This window comes from Terrapene carolina, unplaced genomic scaffold, assembly GCF_002925995.2.
Source record: "Terrapene carolina triunguis isolate 2854851 unplaced genomic scaffold, T_m_triunguis-2.0 Scaffold66, whole genome shotgun sequence".
NCBI lineage: Eukaryota > Metazoa > Chordata > Testudines > Emydidae > Terrapene > Terrapene triunguis.
The window spans coordinates 9,135,564-9,153,552 of record NW_020664417.1 but is presented as its reverse complement, the minus strand read 5'-3'; the positions used below and the strand labels follow the sequence as shown (position 1 = coordinate 9,153,552).

Here is a 17,989-nt window from a genome sequence, read left to right as displayed (position 1 = left end):
GGGCCGCCTCTTTGGCTTTCTCTTCTCTGTCTCTCAGCTCTATCTCTTTTTCTTTCAGCTCCATAGCTCTCTTGTGGGCCTCCTCTTTAGCTTTTTCTTCTTTGGTAGTCATTTTCCTGGTTTTCTTGTGCTGGGTCACACCCCTCTGCAGTTGACTGAAATTGGGATGTACTTAGCTCTGGCTGCTGCTGAGTTAACAGAGACTTTCTAACAAGCTACTCCCGAGGATGTAAAAAGAAAAAAAAACAATTCAACTTGTAAATTATCTTTACCAGTCAGTCAAAGTTTGCTCCCTTTGAACCCTTCTCTTAACAAAGGACCTCGTTAAAAAAAACTTAACACCTCTGCCTTCAGGCAAGGAGAGATAAGATATGCATCTACCTTCAGCTCTGCTCTCCAAGCAGCTAGAAGGAGAAAAAAAAAAATCTCTTACTGGCTTTTGGGTTAAAACGATCTCCACCGCTATGCCACCATGTCAAGGCTGGATCCCCACTTTGAACTTTAGGGTTCAAATGTAGGGGCCTGCATAAAAACTTCTAAGCTTATCTACCAGCTTAGCTTTGGTCCGCTGCCACCATCACAAGAATTCCCTCCCTGGGAAGCCTTGAGAAACCTTTCACCAATTCCTGGTGAATACAGATCCAAACCCCCTTGGATCTTAAAACAAGGAGAAATCAATCTGGTTCTTAAAAAAGAAGGCTTTTAATTAAAGAAAAAGGTAAAAATCATCTCTGTAAAATCAGTATGGAAAATACTTTACAGGGTAATCAAACTTAAAGAGCTCAGAGGACCCCCCTCTGTCTTAGGTTCAAAGTACAGCAAACAAAGATACACACTCTGGTAAAAAGGTACATTTACAAGTTGAGAAAACAAAGTAAATCTAAGACGCCTTGCTGTCTTTTTACTTACTAGTTTGAAATAGGAGAGACTTGTTTAGAAAGATGGGGAGAACCTGGATTGATGTCTGGTCCCTCTCAGTCCCAAGAGCGAACCACTCGTTAAAACAAAGAGCACACACAAAAGCCTTTCCCCCCCCAAGATTTGAAAGTATCTTGTCTCCTTATTGGTCCTTGGGTCAGGTGTCAGCCAGGTTACCCGAGCCTCTTAACCCTTTACAGGTAAAAGGATTTGGAGTCTCTGTACACAGAGAGCTGTTACCCTTCCCTTTATAGTTATGACAGGGGTAGAGTGGAATTCGTCTTTTGTAGAAGCAGCAAAGCTTTCAGCCTCTAGAACCTACAGATCTTTTGAGATCTATGTGGCTCCAGGGGAAAGGCTGGCTTGCCACATACGTTTCCCAGCACCAAAGTGAAGAGCTCCACGGTGGCAAGTTATGGAGCTGTCTGAGGAGAGAGAACTCATGCATATGAGCTCCACTTCTTTTATTATGTTTTTATTATTTGTATTACAGTAGCACCCAGAAGCCCTAGCCAGTGTCCCCTATCGTGCAGGGCACTGTGCAAAACACATAATAAAAGGCAGCATCTGCCCTAAAATTTTACAGTCTAAATCCTGTACTTTCTTTTTTGTAAGATTTCCTCTAAGAGTTGAGTAACTGTGATGCCCCCTTATTTTGTTTTACTCCAAAAAGAGTAATCTGTGTGGTATGGGAACCTGAAAAGAATAGAATCATTTTTTGTAGAGGTGAAAGTAAATATTGTACAATATAGTGCCTTAGTTTATGTCTTTATGCTGATCTCCAGCTTCATCCTCTGAGAGCACCATTAGTCTGCATCATGGTCCCTTTAAAAAAAAATCTTTCCAGACAGACTGATATTCCTCTATCAAAGATAATACCTGGTTTTAGTAACTCCCCCAATAGTATTCCCCAAAAGTCACACTGAAATATATTACATGGTAATCTACAAAGTCAGACTTCAAACCAGAGAAGGGGAAAAATTTCATAATGGCTATAATTAGACAGCCTTCAGCTGTTAGACAGGGATACTTCTCTCCCACACCCACACTAGGAAGTGGCTTTTGTGACTACAGAGCTTACCTGGGCCAGACACTCTTTTCTTGTCTGCACCACTAGTGTCTAGTTTACAAATATTAGTATCATTTGTATTTTGTAGACAGATCAAAATAATTTAATTGGTTTCTATTAACTTTATAAGAGGTGTTTTAGGAAGATAAAACATGCCTTGAAAGAGTGGTTAAAACACCCATTATCCCCTTTTTATCATTTAATTGTTAAAAAGAATCAATATAAAACAAAACATTATCAAAAGAAATAGCCTCTTAAATTATTTATTTTAATTGCCACATCAATTTGAAGCCGTGACAGAATACAACTTAGTTCCAGCAATTTGAAAATAGACTTTTAAGTAGTTGGAGGGGGGGTTGTTTTTTGTTAGAGTTTGTTTTGTTTTGTTTTTTAATAACTGTGTTTGTGATTTAGAGAGTTACTTGATTGTAGACACTGATTAAGCTATTTCCACAGGTCTGATGCAGGTTGCTCCCAGTTCTCTCCCATAATCCACTTTAGACTGAACCTTTTGAAATACTCCAGACGATGGCTATAGGTGAGAAACAAGCATAAAAAAAAGCAACTTGTAAGTAAAAAATAAAAGTTTCAACATTCATTTTAATAATACACTTCAAAATGAATGGTTTGCTGCAAAGGTGAGCTGGAACATTGCCCCCCGGCTACAATGTAAAGACACCATAAGAAACCTTTTTGGCAGGCAAAGATTGCTGAAGTTTAGGGACAGCATAGCTGTGTCCTGCTCTGGGGTCAGGAGAGAGGGTGGAGTAGGAGCTTGTATAGTAGTTTTATTCCACCTGCATATTCCCCTGCATAGAGGGAATCCTCATAGGCTGGAGCAAATGACTTTATGTCTGCTTTGCATCCAGAACAGTGCTGCGAATCCAGCCCACAATTTAAAAAAAATCATGACCCATCTGGGACAAAAACGCCAATGGAGACTTCGAAGGGACTTCTTGTGCTTAAAATCAAGCACCTGCTTAAGTGTTTTGCTCAACCAGGGCTTTGTAAATTAGTACTGGAACCCTGAATTGGATCCATTAATGAATGGGGAAAAACTAGTGGAATATGTTCTTGTAGCGAAGCGATGACTCACCGGTGCGGCAGCTCCTGCTGGTTGTCCTGGGAATTAGCTCGATTCCAGCTCGGAGCGCCCTCTGCTGACCGGTGTCTCGCCTGCCTCAGGCCCTGTGTCCCTCCTGGACCCCGGTGCCCCTTTACCTTGGGGTTCTGCCCCTGCAGTACGCCGACACTCTGGGTCTCCCCTCCCAGGGGAATCCCCCAATCCTCTAAACCAACCTTGCCTCAATGGCTACTGCCAGTCATCATCCAGCCCCCTTTCCCTGGGTCAGACTGCAGTCTGTAATGGCCACTCATCATTGGCAAGGGGGTAGGACCAGTTGCCTCTGCCTATTCCTAGGCTGCACCTCTGTGGCCCCAGTATCTTTGTAGGCCTTCACCAAGGCCTGCAGCCTGGGGGGTTATCAGGCTGGAGCTCCCTTGCCCTATTCCCCAGCACTGCTCCAGTTCAGGTACCTTGTTCTCCAGCAGCTAGGCCCTCTCCCTCAGGGCTGGAGAGAGACTCCTCTCAGCTCCTGGTCCATAGCTCTCTTATCAGGGCCAGCTGGGCCCTAATTGAGCTGGCCACACCAATCAGCCTAGCTTGGCTGCTTTTAACCCCTGCCTATCAGCAGCCACCCCACTACAGCTCTCTACAGCTTGTTTGCATGTCACAGTAGTACATTTCCTCTAGTATATACATTTCTCATAATTGTGAATGAAAAATACTTTTAAATAAGAAGTTCTGCATTCTCATTAGCTGAAATGTATTATTTCAGACTACAGTCTGCCTCTACTCTAGGAGTTTCATTTAACCCTATTAAAGTAAATGAAAGGACTTCCATTTCCAGACTTCAATGGGCTTTGGATCAAGACTCAAAAGGCAGTTTCATAATTTCTATCAGTGTCACGCTGAAAGTATTTCACCACATTACATTGCAGTAGGAAGGATTTCCCAAATTTGCTGTATTAGTAGTCACAGACAAAAGAGAAAACAAGCATAAATAAGATACTGGTTTGTACTCACAAATTAGGCCCCTGCCCCAGTTCAATATCCTCTCTAGGTATTGGATAAAGTGCCTCATATGTTCTTCCAATCCCAGACCCATGGATGGCATATGAATTCATCTTGTCAACACCAGGTGGGAAATACCTCCAAGGAATAAGTGCTGTGCCATTCCATTTGTTCCAGTTTATGTCTGCTTTAAATATCAAGTCAAGTCCTTTCTTTACATAGGATTTAAAAAAAAAATCAAAATGTCATCCTTGTTATTTAAATATACAATTAATATCACTAAATATGTTGAGCTAAGGCACCTTCAGACAAACATGAGTGTGTTTTTTAATGATCTAGATAATAAGGAATATTTTATACATGACATTAGAATTAAGAATCTGTTAGCCACACTATCAGAGGCTCGTTCACCTGCACATCTACCAATGTGATATATGCCATCATGTGCCAGCAATGCACCTCTGCCATGTACATTGGCCAAACCGGACAGTCTCTACGCAAAAGAATAAATGGACACAAATCAGACATCAAGAATTATAACATTCAAAAACCAATCGGTGAACACTTCAACCTCCCTGGTCACTCGATTACAGACCTCAAATACTCCAATAAAAAAACTTCAAAAGCAGATTCCAACGAGAAACTGCAGAATTGGAATTAATTTGCAAACTGGACACCATTAAATTAGGCTTGAATAAAGACTGGGAGTGGATGGGTCATTACACAAAGTAAAACCTATTTCCCCATGCTAATTCCCCCCCCCCACTGTTACTCACACCTTCTTGTCAACTGTTGGAAATGGGCCATCCTAATTATCACTACAAAAGTTTTTTTCTCCTGCTGATAATAGCCCACCTTAACTGATTACTCTCGTTATAGTTAGTATGGCAATACCCATTGTTTCATGTCCTCTGTGTATATATATCTTCCTACTGTATTTTCCACTGCATGCATCTGATGAAGTGGGTTTTAGCCCATGAAAGCTTATGCTCAAATAAATTTTTTAGTCTCTAAGGTGCCACTAGTACTCCTCGTTCTTTGAGTTTCCATTAAAATATCAATTACTATTTCATAATTGTTTATCCATAATATATGGATTGTTTATCTCCTTCTAGTAATGAATTTGACATGTACATTTAGAATAATGAAAACAAAAACAACTGAAGATATGTTCATGCAGCAAACAATGTAATTGCATATGGAACAGAATTCTTGGGTATTACTTTTACAAGTAAATACAAGTGCAGGTATTGTAATACAAAACACAACTGAATTTCTGTCACAGAAATTGACATTGATTAGTTGGTGTCATTTTAATTGACTACCTATTTTCTTTCTCCAGGCTGTAATGTTAATAATGCACTTCAGAAGGAATGTAATGCTTTTGATAAGGGGATCAGATTCTGCTAATCTAATCCTCAATAATCAATCCTTGCAGGACCGTACAACTTCATTTCTTGAAGGATGCAGACAGATGAAAAAGTGTATTCATATTTTAATATTGAGGCAGAATCCCTTGGTGAGTGAAGCTGTCCATGTGCTATCAAAATATTTCCAGGGTCCCAGCTGTACTGCCTCACCTGGGTTACATGGCTGCATAGTTCTAATGGAATAGTGCTGCCACGGTCTCTTCCACTATGTTTTCCCCAGGACCCCAGGGTCTCCCTTCACTCCACTATGCAAAGGAGGTATATATAAAAACTGATACAGAATTTCTATAGGGTTCTATATAATATTCTAAGGTAGGGATTAGCAAACATTTTTAGAGGGAGGGTGAACTACATTCTAACACATAAATTGTACCATTTCACCTCCAAATCCCAATTGCTCAGGCCAATTCCCCTGCTAGTCTCATTCCCACGGACCACTTCCCTCCTATTTAAAATGGAAACAAAAAGCTTCCCTCACATTTTGAGAAACACAGGTCTCTCACAACTACAGCAATTGTTTACATGGAAAAGTAACATTAGGAAATAAAGTAATGTATTTTTAGCTATATTTTAATACTATTTGGAAGATGAAAATGAAAAGAAGCCAGCACAATACATCTAGCAAGCGTTCCACAGACTACCAGCAAGTGCTCTAGGGACCCAAGTTTGGGGACATCTGTTCTAAAGTGACAACTATTGCGAAACGGGTTCACAAACCCCTTTTCAGTGGGAAACAGATACTGTATTATCTTTTAATTGTTTTTAATGATACTGTAGGTTTTAAACCTTTTCACTACTTCCCATGGCTGTATCATTGCTAGGTCTTTCAGGTATTACATAGCAAGTTTATATACCCTCCAAAGAGTGCAGCCATTCTCTTCAGAGCATTCAACATTCTTTCTGGAACAACACTACTCTCAACTTTTCTACTCATCATCTGTACAATGATCTAATAAAGAGGTAACACATTTGTGCGTGGCACAGACTGTCACCATTCAAAAGAGACAGTAGCTAGCTGCTTGCTAAAGCAGGGTTATACTCACTCTTATTATGGAAAGGTACAGAGTGAGGTTAAAGCAAGCTCCCATTCAAATTTGAGCTAAAATCTTTAAAAGCTAAGGAGAACAGTGACTGTAGTTGCAGTTGGATGAAATTTAAGAAAAAACAGTTTGTGGAACATGGTATATCTATTGTCTTCCTGATTATTGCTTAAAGATTACAAGTAAGTCTATTAATTACAACTAAAGTAAATTCTCCTTCAACTTGACAGGCAGCCTATTTCTTTTAGATGTTGAAGTCTTCAGTTCAGTTTCTAAAACAACTAGATTTTTTTAAAAAATCAGGAGACTCCTTGACTTGAGGATTAATCACTTGAATGGCTTTCAATATTCAACACTGTATGCATCAGAGTTTTACTTATTCTTTTTGAAAGGTTCAATAATTTCTACAGAAAGCTACAATTTTTTGACCACTTTACAGAATACAATAGAAAATTATGTTCTCTTGTAAACTTATATGGGATATTTCAAAAGCCTATAGTAAGGATGTCATTCTCTATTGAATTCTGTAGGTTTTTAGTGTAATTTCTATATATTCCTATTAACCCTATCAGTGGCTGCCCTGATTTTTTCTGGTGACAGTAGCAGCAATCAGAGGTACTGATGAAAAATCACTCTAACCTCCATGTACAATTTGAAGACCCATAGCCATGCAGCCATAAGAACATAAGAAAGGCTGTACGGGGTCAGACCAAAGGTCCATCTAGCCCAGTATCCTGTCTTCCGACGGTAGCCAATGCCCGGTGCCCCAGAGGGACTGAACAGAGGAGGTAATCATCAAGTGATTCATCCCCTGTCGCCCATTCCCAGCTTCTGGCAAACCTTTTCACTACTTCCCATGGCTGTCTCATTGCTAGGTCTTTCGGGTATTACACCTTCCCCTATATCTTGCCTCTTGAGCCATGTCCACAACACATGAATAATAGAATTTGGTGGACAGAAAGCCTACAAATTGGCAGTCATAGTGTAGAATCTGGTTTAGCTGCTAAAGGAGTAGAGAACTATCACATCTTGGCAAAATAAAGACCCATTGGGAAGTAATTGCAGGAAAAACCTTGAAGCGCATAGAGGGGTGGGTGGCAAAGAGGGCTGCTGAGAAATTAAATAAGCCATACCCTTAACTATAAATTGTGTGACCATGTAATAAAAGATGCTAATATAATGTACATATGTGAAAAATGTTACTCTGAAAAATACTCCCAACAAACCTATTTTAAGGCAGTGTTAAGCAGAGAATATTACACATACAAAGGACAGGAAATTTCATTTACACTGAAGTACACTAGGCTCTATGAGAATTTGTTTTCTTTCTTTTGTGCGAATCTTACCATTTGTGGGTATTACTCATTGGCAATTGAGAAATCTATTGTTATGACTGATATAGTGGAACTAGCTATGCTCATTCATGTGGTCACTGACTCTGATGCAGAGAGAATGAATCCCTGCATTGATTCCTTAAAAGAACACAATAACAAAAGGTCAAGATATTTTGATGCTCTGAAGTAATTTATGTCAGTAAAGCAGATTTTTCAGAATACATTATCCTCAATTACAACCGACTGAGCCGAGTCAATGAAAAGAAAATATACTGAATAGTGTTGAAAAATAATCATAACTCTTTATATTTCCATTGCATCATTTCCTGGTATGCCTGCACTGCACAGAAATTGAACTATGATTCCATGATTATAGTGGATTTTAAATCAACCTGACATTGGTATTTGAAAAAGAAATATGTTTCAAGTTTGCTACTATGCAGTCCAAATTTCTATACATGCCATTGTATATTGCAAACTAATGGACAGTAGAGAATGCAATACTATTCTTTTGTTTATTGGACTAGTCTTTACAGATCAGAAAATTAAGTCAAATTATGTTCTGTCTTTGGGTGTTCATCTTGTACTTTAAGATGAAGTGACATGAGGAAGAATAAATAGGCCATAATCTGATTACTCTTGCACTGATGTAACTCCCTTGACTTCAGTGGAGTTACTTCTGATATATGCCATTGTATCTAAGAGGAATCTCAAGCCCAGTGTCTTTTCCTCTTCAAACAAACAGAATCACCTGTTACTAAAATCAAAAGTAATTTGTTTCTCACTGCTGGGAAAAGACCAGTATTGTAAACAGGAGACTATAAGCATAGCAATATGCTGTTAAATTTAATTTTTCAAAACATGAAAAAGTAATTTCTTTATTCCCCCTCCCGCCCCCCCCCCCGCCCACACACTTTTAAATGTTCATAAGTAAAGGAACACTATCAAAGTGAACATTAGTTAAATGTAGTTTCACATACAACATCCATCTGAGGCCTACAGTCAGTGTTTATGGTTTTAAAATTCACACCCTTGGTTCTGAAAATTTCTCTCTCCCCTGTTACCCTGCGAAAGACCCAAACATAACTGGATGAACTGACTCTATGTGGGAAACAATGAAACTGATTATACAGGTCAATTATGTACTAAATAAACAATCCGACAGAACAAACAGAAAACAGTCTCTCTCCCTCTCTTTAGCCTCAGTTATAGTAATCTTAGGTGTTACAATACCTGTAACAGGTCTGTAACAACATAAGTGTGATTTTTATGTTGATAGAGTGCCTTTTTACAATAGCAATCTCTGGGTTGGCCATTTCCTGGAAGTGAAACACCAGTTGCAGGAGACAAGGGGCTACATGAACATTAAGGCCCCTCACTCAGCTGGTCAATACTCCATCAGCCATCATTGCTTAAATATTAGCAATATTTCATCCCCTGGGGCAAGTTCTGGGAGTTTTGCCACTTATTTCAACAAGAGCAAGACTGGGACTTTAACTACAAGAACGCTTTTTAAAATTGCACTTTACTCACCTTAAAAATCCTTTGTCAATACAGGAGGTGAAAATTTTCTGATGAATTCTCACAAAGGTACAGAGCTTCGTGCTAAATCAAACATCATTACTACAGTGTACGGACCTTACAAAATCCATCTGCCAAAGATTTCATGCAAGACAGAAATCCTGTTCAACTCAACAGAAGCCTCAAGTGCAGTGTTCAGTTAACTGACACTGTGAGCCAACAGTAAAAGTGTATGTGCAATCTATACAAGGATTTCAAGGGATATTGGACTGCGCAGTATTTAAGTATTAATAAAAATAAATAAAAGGTCTAAAGTGGTCTCAGTTGCTTACATGGTGTAACCGAAATTTTGTGTAAGAATGTGTCTAGTGGTGAATTTTTTTTATTATTAATTTGATGGTTACATCCATGGTACCAATTTACAACTGATTAGCAGGCATACAGGTATTACTCAAATAAACTGTACTATTCCTATGATTTATGTTACAGGAATAACACAAATGATAAAATGAAATTTATTGTCCCTGATTACAACCAAGAAAAAAAACAACGGAAGGGGAAGAGGATAAAGAGAGCAGTGATTGCAATTTGCAAACCTGTCAGTAAAAAAAAAAAGTGGAAATCCATTATTTTTTAAAAGATATTACAGAAATTGTTTTACCATGATTATTCTCAATCTATTTTTTTAAATCATTTTTAAAAACAAATGACCTGTATTTAATCTTGAAGCTAATATTCCTCAGACAGAGACCTACCATGAAGTGAAATAGTTGGCAAAGTGAACAACAGGGTAAAATGAACACCATTTTGCTTCTTCCTAGGACTCATATTGAGAAATAAAGTTATTTTATTCTCATTGTAAAAAAAATCCTGTACAGTGAGAAAACATATTTTATAGTCATTTTTTAAATGTTTTCATTTTCAGAAAAGGGATTTTAGGGATTTTTCCTTTTTTAAACATATTTTAAAAATTGTTTTATTGTATTTCTTTTTAATCTCCTACAAAGTAGTAAAAAACAAATTAAAATATAATGTAGAATATGAACATCAGGTCCCTATACAATATGCACTTCCTGAGCTTACGGAAGTCTGGGAATGTTACAGTGGTCCTTTCTGAAATGAACCAGTCAAAACTAGTCTATGAGAGCCAGATTTTCAAAAGTGCTCAACTCCCATATAAGCACCTAAATAAAGTGTCCAAATCTCCTTTAAAGATTATCTGCAATGGAAAGATATGGCTTTGTATCATTTTCTTTATATTTCATAAAGAAGCTGAAAGTCTTCAGACATTGGAGCATGTATCTTATCCATCTATTTGTCTAATCTCTCTTTTATACTGGACCCATTATTGTGATATCTCAGTAAACCTGATTAACTGGGATGGGAAGAGGTCTTTATTCAGGTTGTTAAAAACAATTTGTATTTTGTTCCTATTCATTAACTCAATCACCCTATATTAACTCTGAAAAAAGTCTCTGTAAAAAGATTCAGCACACCTGTCAATTCATCTAACGGCTAAGGGAGCTCCTAATATACTTTGCGTTACCCCACAAGTTTACCAACAACACTTCTTCGAAATTAAGACGACAGAAAGAGATGAAATTTAATAGTGCAAAGTGCAAGGTCATGCACTTAGGAACTAACAACAAGAATTTTTGCTATAAGATGGGGATTTATCAGTTGGACGAGACAGAGGAGGGGAAAGATTGGGGTGTATTGGTTGATCATAGAATGACTATGAGCCGCCAATGTGATGTGGCTGTGAAAAAGGCTAATGCATCAGGAGATGAATTTCCAGTAGAGATAGGGAAGTGTTAGTACCATTATACAAGACACTGTTGAGACCTCTTCTGGAATATTGTGTGCAATTCTGGTCTCCCATGTTTAGGGAAAATGACTTCAAACTGGAACAGGTGCAGAGAAGGGCTACTAGGATGATCGGAGGAATGGAAAACCTACCTTATGAGAGGAGACTCAAAGAGCTTGGCTTGTTTATCCTAACCAAAAGAAGGCTGCGGGGAGCTGATTGATCTCTATAAATACATCACAGTGGACATGAACAAATGGATATAAACTGCCCATCAACAAGTTTAGGCTTGAAATTAGGTGACGGTTTCTAACCATCCAGAGGAGTGAAGTTCTGTAACAGCCTTCCATGGGGAACAGTGGGGGCAAAAAACCTAACTGGCTTAAAGACTGAGCTTGATAAGTTTATGGAGGGAATACTACGATGAGATTGCCTACATTGGCATGTAGCTGATCTGTGACTGCTAGCAGCAAATATCTCCAACGGATGATGATGGACGCTAGATGAGGAGGCCTCTGAGTTACTACAGAGAATTCTTTTCCCGGTGTCTGGCTGGTGGGTCTTGCCCACATGCTCAGGGTTTAGCTGATCACCGTATCTGGAGTTGAGAAGGAATTTTCCCCTAGGTCAGATTGGCAGAAACCTTCCTCCGCAGCATGGAGCATGGCCCACTTGCCAATTTAAACCAGTGGAAATGGTGGTTTCTCTGTAACTTGAAGTGTTTAAATCATGATTTGATGATTTCAATAACTCAGCCAAAGGTTATTGGTGTATTCCAGGAGTGGATGGGTGAGGTTCTGTGGCTTGAAATGTGCAAGAGGTCAGACTAGATGATCATGATCATCCCTTCTGGCCTTAAAGTCTGAGATTGGACATTTATATGGATAAGAAGAAAATCCAGTTATAATAGTCAACGCTAACAAAGCATATTGGAAAAAAGATAAAACTTCATGGGTCGGGGTGTAAGACAATCTTGAACTGTTAGGGGTTAAGAGTAGGCCTTTATGGAGAGCAGATTACTCAATATCTGCATACTGCGCAGTTCATATGCCTTCCTCTGAAACATTTGGTACTGGCCACTGTCACGGACAGGATACTAAACTAGATGGACTATTGGTCAGAACAAGTATAGCAGCTCCTGTTTTCCTGCTTTCTTAACACTAGAGAAGGTTAGACTTTAATATTTCTAACATTAAAAACAGCAGGAAAATATTAAAAATAAAGCAACGCTTCTAGGTCTTCTCTATACACCATAAAGATTTTTTAAAAGGAACAAACTCAATTTCTCTTTTCTTTTCGGGATCACCTTTACAGACTTTTCCACTGCAAACATTTAGAGGAAAACCATCAATATTCAGGGGTAGACAGTAATCTTACAATCTGCCCTTAATAATCTGCCCCAGGAATATTTCAGTTCTTTTCCTTGCTTCCCTCTTGCTCTAGCAGAGAAGTAAGCTGCACCATATGCCTTTTTTCTGGAGCAGCTCACTTTCCTCTGTGTGCCATCTCAGCTGTGCCAGCCAACCCATTGAGGGGTCAGAACCAAGACTATGCCCATTCCCAGACCCTGCTAACCAATTCTCCACTCCCCTGCACAGGAAGAGGAATAGCATCTTGGTGGTAGTTGCTCTCTCCTTCACACTATGAGCAGCAAGCACAGGTGAATCAAGGGTTTTCGTGGGCTCATTTGTTCCCTTGTGTGAGTGCACAGCTAGGGTCATGATCTGGACCTCACATTTTCACATAGTTGCAAACAGGTAAATTATGTAAATCTTCACTATCTTCACTCATGTGTGCCTATTTCTGCAAGAACAACCTAGGCACCTAGTTTTGAGCATTTAGTTCATAATATTTTATGTTCTGTGCCAGAGGTTTCCAATCTGTAGGCTACAGAACACTTACTGGTAGTCTGTGGAAAGCTGGCTGGTCATTTGCTGTTGGATCTCCTACTTCTTTCCAAATACTATAATGCATTGGAGACAACTAAAAAGGCATTAAATACTTCTCTAACAATACACCTCTACCCCGATATAACATGACCCGATATAAAATGAATTCGGATATAACGCGGTAAAGCAGCGCTCCGGGGGGGTGGGGCTGCGCACTCCGGCGGATCAAAGCAAGTTCGATATAACGCGGTTTCACCTATAACGCAGTAAGACTTTTTGGCTCCCGAGGACAGGGTTATATCAGGGTAGAGGTGTACTTGCTATGTAGATAATAGCTGTAGTTTAAAGATTATGAACTGGAAAGATAGGGAGTGAAGGATAGTCCACAAAACACATTCACTAATAATTAAGGCTACGATTTAGTCACAGAGGTCACGCCAGTCATGGATTCCGTGCAAGGCCGGCTCCAGGCACCAGCATTCCAAGCAGGTGCTTGGGGCGGCAATCTGCAAGGGGCGGCAGTCCGTGTGTTTTTGCCCCCCCAAGCAGTGCGCTGAATTGCCGCCCCGCATGGCAGGGGCAGTCCGTGTGCCTTTAGGGCGGCACACGCATTTCCGCGGCGGCAGCAATTCGGCGGCAGCTTCTATGTTCAGCTGCCTGCGGCGGCGGCAATTCAGCTGCTTCTGTCTTCCGGCTGAAGACAGAAGCTGCCGCCGAATTGCCGCCGCGGCGGAAAAGCGCGTGCCGCCCGAACGGCACACGGACTGCCCCAGCCGTCTGCAGCTAGGGTGACCAGACAGCAAATGTGAAAAATCGGGACAGGGGGTCGGGGGTAATAGGAGCCTGTATAAGAAAAAGACCCAAAAATCAGGACTGTCCCTATAAAATCGGGACATCTGGTCACCCTATCTGCGGCGGCAATTCGGCGCGCTGCTTGGGGCAGCAAAAGCAGTAGAGCCGGCCCTGATTCTGTGACTTTACTGGACCTGCGTGACTTCGAGAGCTTCAGCTGTCCGCAGCTGAAGCCAGGGCTGGAGCTGGGGCTATGCTCCCCACATAGCCCCGCCATTGGGACTGCAGCCGGAGCTCTGCGCTCCTACCCCACGATGGGGGCAGCTCCTGCCCCAACGCTTGCAACAGGGTCACAGCCGGTGCCATGCGGCACGGGCCACAGTTGGGGCTGTGCACCTCTGCCACACAGCTTGTACGGTTATTTTTAGTAAAAGTCAGGGACAGGTCAAGGGCTCCATGAATTTGTGTTTGTTGCCCGTAACCTGTCCATGACTTTTACTAAAAATAATCGTGACAAAAATCTTAGCCTTACTAATAATATATGGTCCATCCTGGGAAATAGTTTGAGAATCTTTGTTCTAAGCTATAAAACCAGCCTGCAGAGGGAACACAAACTAATTCCTGCCCTGTAAGGTGCAGAGTCCCTTCTGTGAGATACATCATTGAGAGCTGAGGAGAGATGGCACCATGCAGGAGGTACCTTGCAGAATCAAGCCCTAAAATCCCTGTCCTTGGAACTTTTTTGACATCATTGAGATCAGAGCACAAATACAGTAATAAATAAAAGACCCTTGTTCATTTGTGCTCCTTAAGACACAAAGATCAAAAATAATAATATTGCCAAGTGGAAAAACAGCAAAATTAGTGATGAAAGAAATCTTATTTCTGCAGAGATATTACAAGCAACTGAGTACAAGGGAAAACACTATAACAAGTACTTAAAAAAAAACAAAGCTGTTTTTGGTTTGCATTTTATCGTAAAATGTTTCTGTGGAACATTACTCACTTCAAAACAGTTTCCTCCAGAGAGCAATAATACAAGATGTTGTCCATGCCTAGTCAAAGACAAACATGAGGGGGAAAAAAGAGAATTTCAATTATAATGTCAAAACAAATTCTATAACTAGCTCAGAGTCCTCCCTTGTAAAATATTGAAGAATTTAATTTAACATCTAATCTCATCTTCAATTAATCAGAAGCTTGTTCCCTGAAGACTACAGTCAAGTTGACTGATCTATCCTAATTCCCACTGGTAATGGAAGTGACAAGCATATGCATTCACACACTTTAAAGGCAGTGGTCTATTTTATCCCCATTAGAATAGATTACAACAGTGATCAGTTCAAATTAAAATGGTACCCAAATTTAAGTTATGTCTAGACACAGAGAATAAATCAAAACTTCATCATCTAACTTTTTTGCTACATCAGAAGTTAATTACTACATAGGAAAATCAATTTAAAGACCAGCTGCTTGGATTCATTTTAATAATGTTCATCACATTGTACATAATCTGTGAAGAATTCTATAAACAAGTGCCCCAAAGATAGTAAGATTTCAGCATTCTACCAGCCCACAATCAATGTAACATCTTATTTCACATAAAGGGAGATATATCTTTATCATTTATGTCAGTGTTAAATAAATAACTTCCATTTACTCAAACCTTTGTTTACAAACTCAGTAAACAAACTCCCCCTTCTCCGTAAACCTGAAGAAGGTATGATTGCTTGATCTTTCAATAATTATATATATTTTAATTAATATGTTCTAGTTAGTTGCTTAGAGACCCACAGTTAATAATACAGCTTGATCCAGATGTGGTGACAACTTGCAGCATATTGTATGCTTTTTAAAATGCTGTGCCTCTATGGATGTGATATAATATTTGCAGTATTTCATTTACAATAATGGGCCCTGAACCTGTGAGACACTGAGCACCCTCAATTCACCCAAGAGAATCCATGAAATTTGAGGGTGCTTGGCAACCTGAAGAAGGTACTCAGCAAATCATAGAATCAGGCCCAAAATTTGCAGAATTAGGATGGAAGATTTTATGTGATTTTTAAAAATATATACATTATTAAAATAAGCAAAATGACATACAAGGCATATTTCTAGCCAGGTACTCTGGAAATAACAGAGTTTTGAATTAACAAACTTAGGAGGGGAACTTGAAATTTGAGAACTGGACATCTAGAGTAGATTGTTTTCATTAAGGTCCAAATTCTCATACTCCTACTTACACTGCGTAGTGCCACCAATAGCCCCCCTGATTCCAAGGGAAATATTTGTGGACTAAGGTACTGCTCATCATGAGTGAGCATCTCACAGTCATGAACTGAAAAATGTATGCTTAAAGACAGATGAAATGTGTATGTGCATGCAACTCAAGAATGCTCACTTTTGAAAAAAATGGTGAAGAGGCAGCAGCAGTTGGGTTAACTCACCCCACATTAACATTCTTAGCTTTCACCATTTCATCCCCCTGGTTTTTGTCCTATATTTTTAAGAAAGCTTAATGCCAGTGTCTCTTGTGGTTTAAATCTATATGAAGTCTCAGAACAATTAAAATTTTTAATATAAGACTTCTGATCAATTGAACCTGCAAAAAAAAAAAAAAAAAAAAAAAACCCCAAACCCCAAACCCCACAAACACATAGGAACACATGGTCCTTAACCTACTCTTGTTGCTGAAAGTTAACTAGGTCTGTAAGCAGTGGAGTGGTTAATTTTCTACCAAGAATCTCCATATGTTACAAATAAAGCCAATAAAAATAAATAGATCACCATGATACACAGCATCTTCAGGGTCTAGATGCAATTATGAGCTGCCTAAGTATCTATCTGGTAACTTCTGATAACATCTGAGTCTCTTGCCTGACTTCTAATGTGGTAATCTCTCCATTCCCTATTCATTATTTTAATTTGTAATATGGCATGTGCATCACAACCATAATCAGCACCCCACAAGAAACAGGTAGTACTAGATGACTACCATTATTTTTTCTAGTTACAATTAAATATTGCACATAATCCCTGAATTTTTTTAATAAACAACCCCACATTTATGACCAGAATTAATTAGTCAGATTTACTGCTTGTGGCGTTGCAGCCAGCTGTAGAGTTCTAAATAAACCCGTCAATAAGTAGCGTATATAAATGCCTAATTTCAAGAGCAGTACGTTTAATAGTTTATATGAATCTTCACATTTTTTAAATTTAAAAAATAAGTGATTATACATTTGCTGCGACTCAGAAGCAGTTTTCCATACATGGGAAGGAATGCAGGATATGTTCCGTTAAGTGCAAATGGAGCAGACAATTTTTCTAATTAATAAACATAAACTTTGAGTGACAAGCCAAGAGCTTTCATGAATGAACTAACATTCTGAGTCTTTAGTCTCTCGGGTTTATAGGTTATGGGGGGCAAGAGAATCCAAAGATCTCTGGGGCCACGGATGAGAAAAAATTGATAAAATAGCTGTCACTAGAACTGGCCGGAAAACAAGGATTCCATTTTGTGAAAAATTTTGAGGTTTTGACATTTGGTTCAATTCTGATGCAGAGCAAAACCAAGGCTTCTTTTTTGCTGAGATAGAGAGGCCCTAGATTCTCCAAGTGGTTAATGGCTAGATATGTTCCCTAACCATTGGGCTGTTTTGGGATCTCTCTCTTTCTCTTTCTCCCCTCCCCCCATCCTGGACCGAGAAACCCTCAACATACCCAATATGGTCTGAAAAAAGTTCTTGTTTCAATGAATTGCCATTTTCTAATAAAAAAAAATTGTCAAAGAGTTCCAGACAGGGCCGGCTCCAGGCACCAGGCAACCAAGCTGCTGCTTGGGGCGGCACCTGGAGGGGGGCGGCGCGGCGCTCCGGCCACCGGGGAGAGCGGGGCCACAGCCAGGCTCGCCGCCCTCCCCCCGGCGCTCTGGCCACCCTCCCCCCGGCCGCCGGGGCTCGCCGCCCTGCGCTCTGGCCGCCGGGGGGAGAGCCGAGCCCCCGCCGGGGCTCGCCGCCCTGCCCCCTGCGCTCTGGCCGCCGGGGGGAGAGCCGAGCCCCCGCCGGGGCTCGCCGCCCTGCGCTTTGGCCGCCGGGGGGAGAGCCGAGCCC

At 40.2% G+C, this 17,989-nt stretch overlaps 1 protein-coding gene across 1 annotated transcript in view; it reads right to left on the bottom strand.

Moving 5' to 3' along the window:
* Window positions 1-2,246: 2,246 nt before the first annotated feature.
* LOC112114634 (UPF0462 protein C4orf33 homolog) overlaps window positions 2,247-17,989 on the bottom strand; it is a 22,996-nt gene continuing 7,253 nt past the window's right edge. The window contains exons 4-6 of the mRNA XM_024211425.2: window positions 14,881-14,929; window positions 4,074-4,273; window positions 2,247-2,519 (exon numbers count right to left, since the gene is read on the bottom strand). Coding sequence (XP_024067193.1) covers window positions 2,432-2,519; window positions 4,074-4,273; window positions 14,881-14,929 — 337 coding nt within the window. The 3' untranslated portion in view covers window positions 2,247-2,431. The remainder of the gene's footprint in view (window positions 2,520-4,073; window positions 4,274-14,880; window positions 14,930-17,989) is intronic.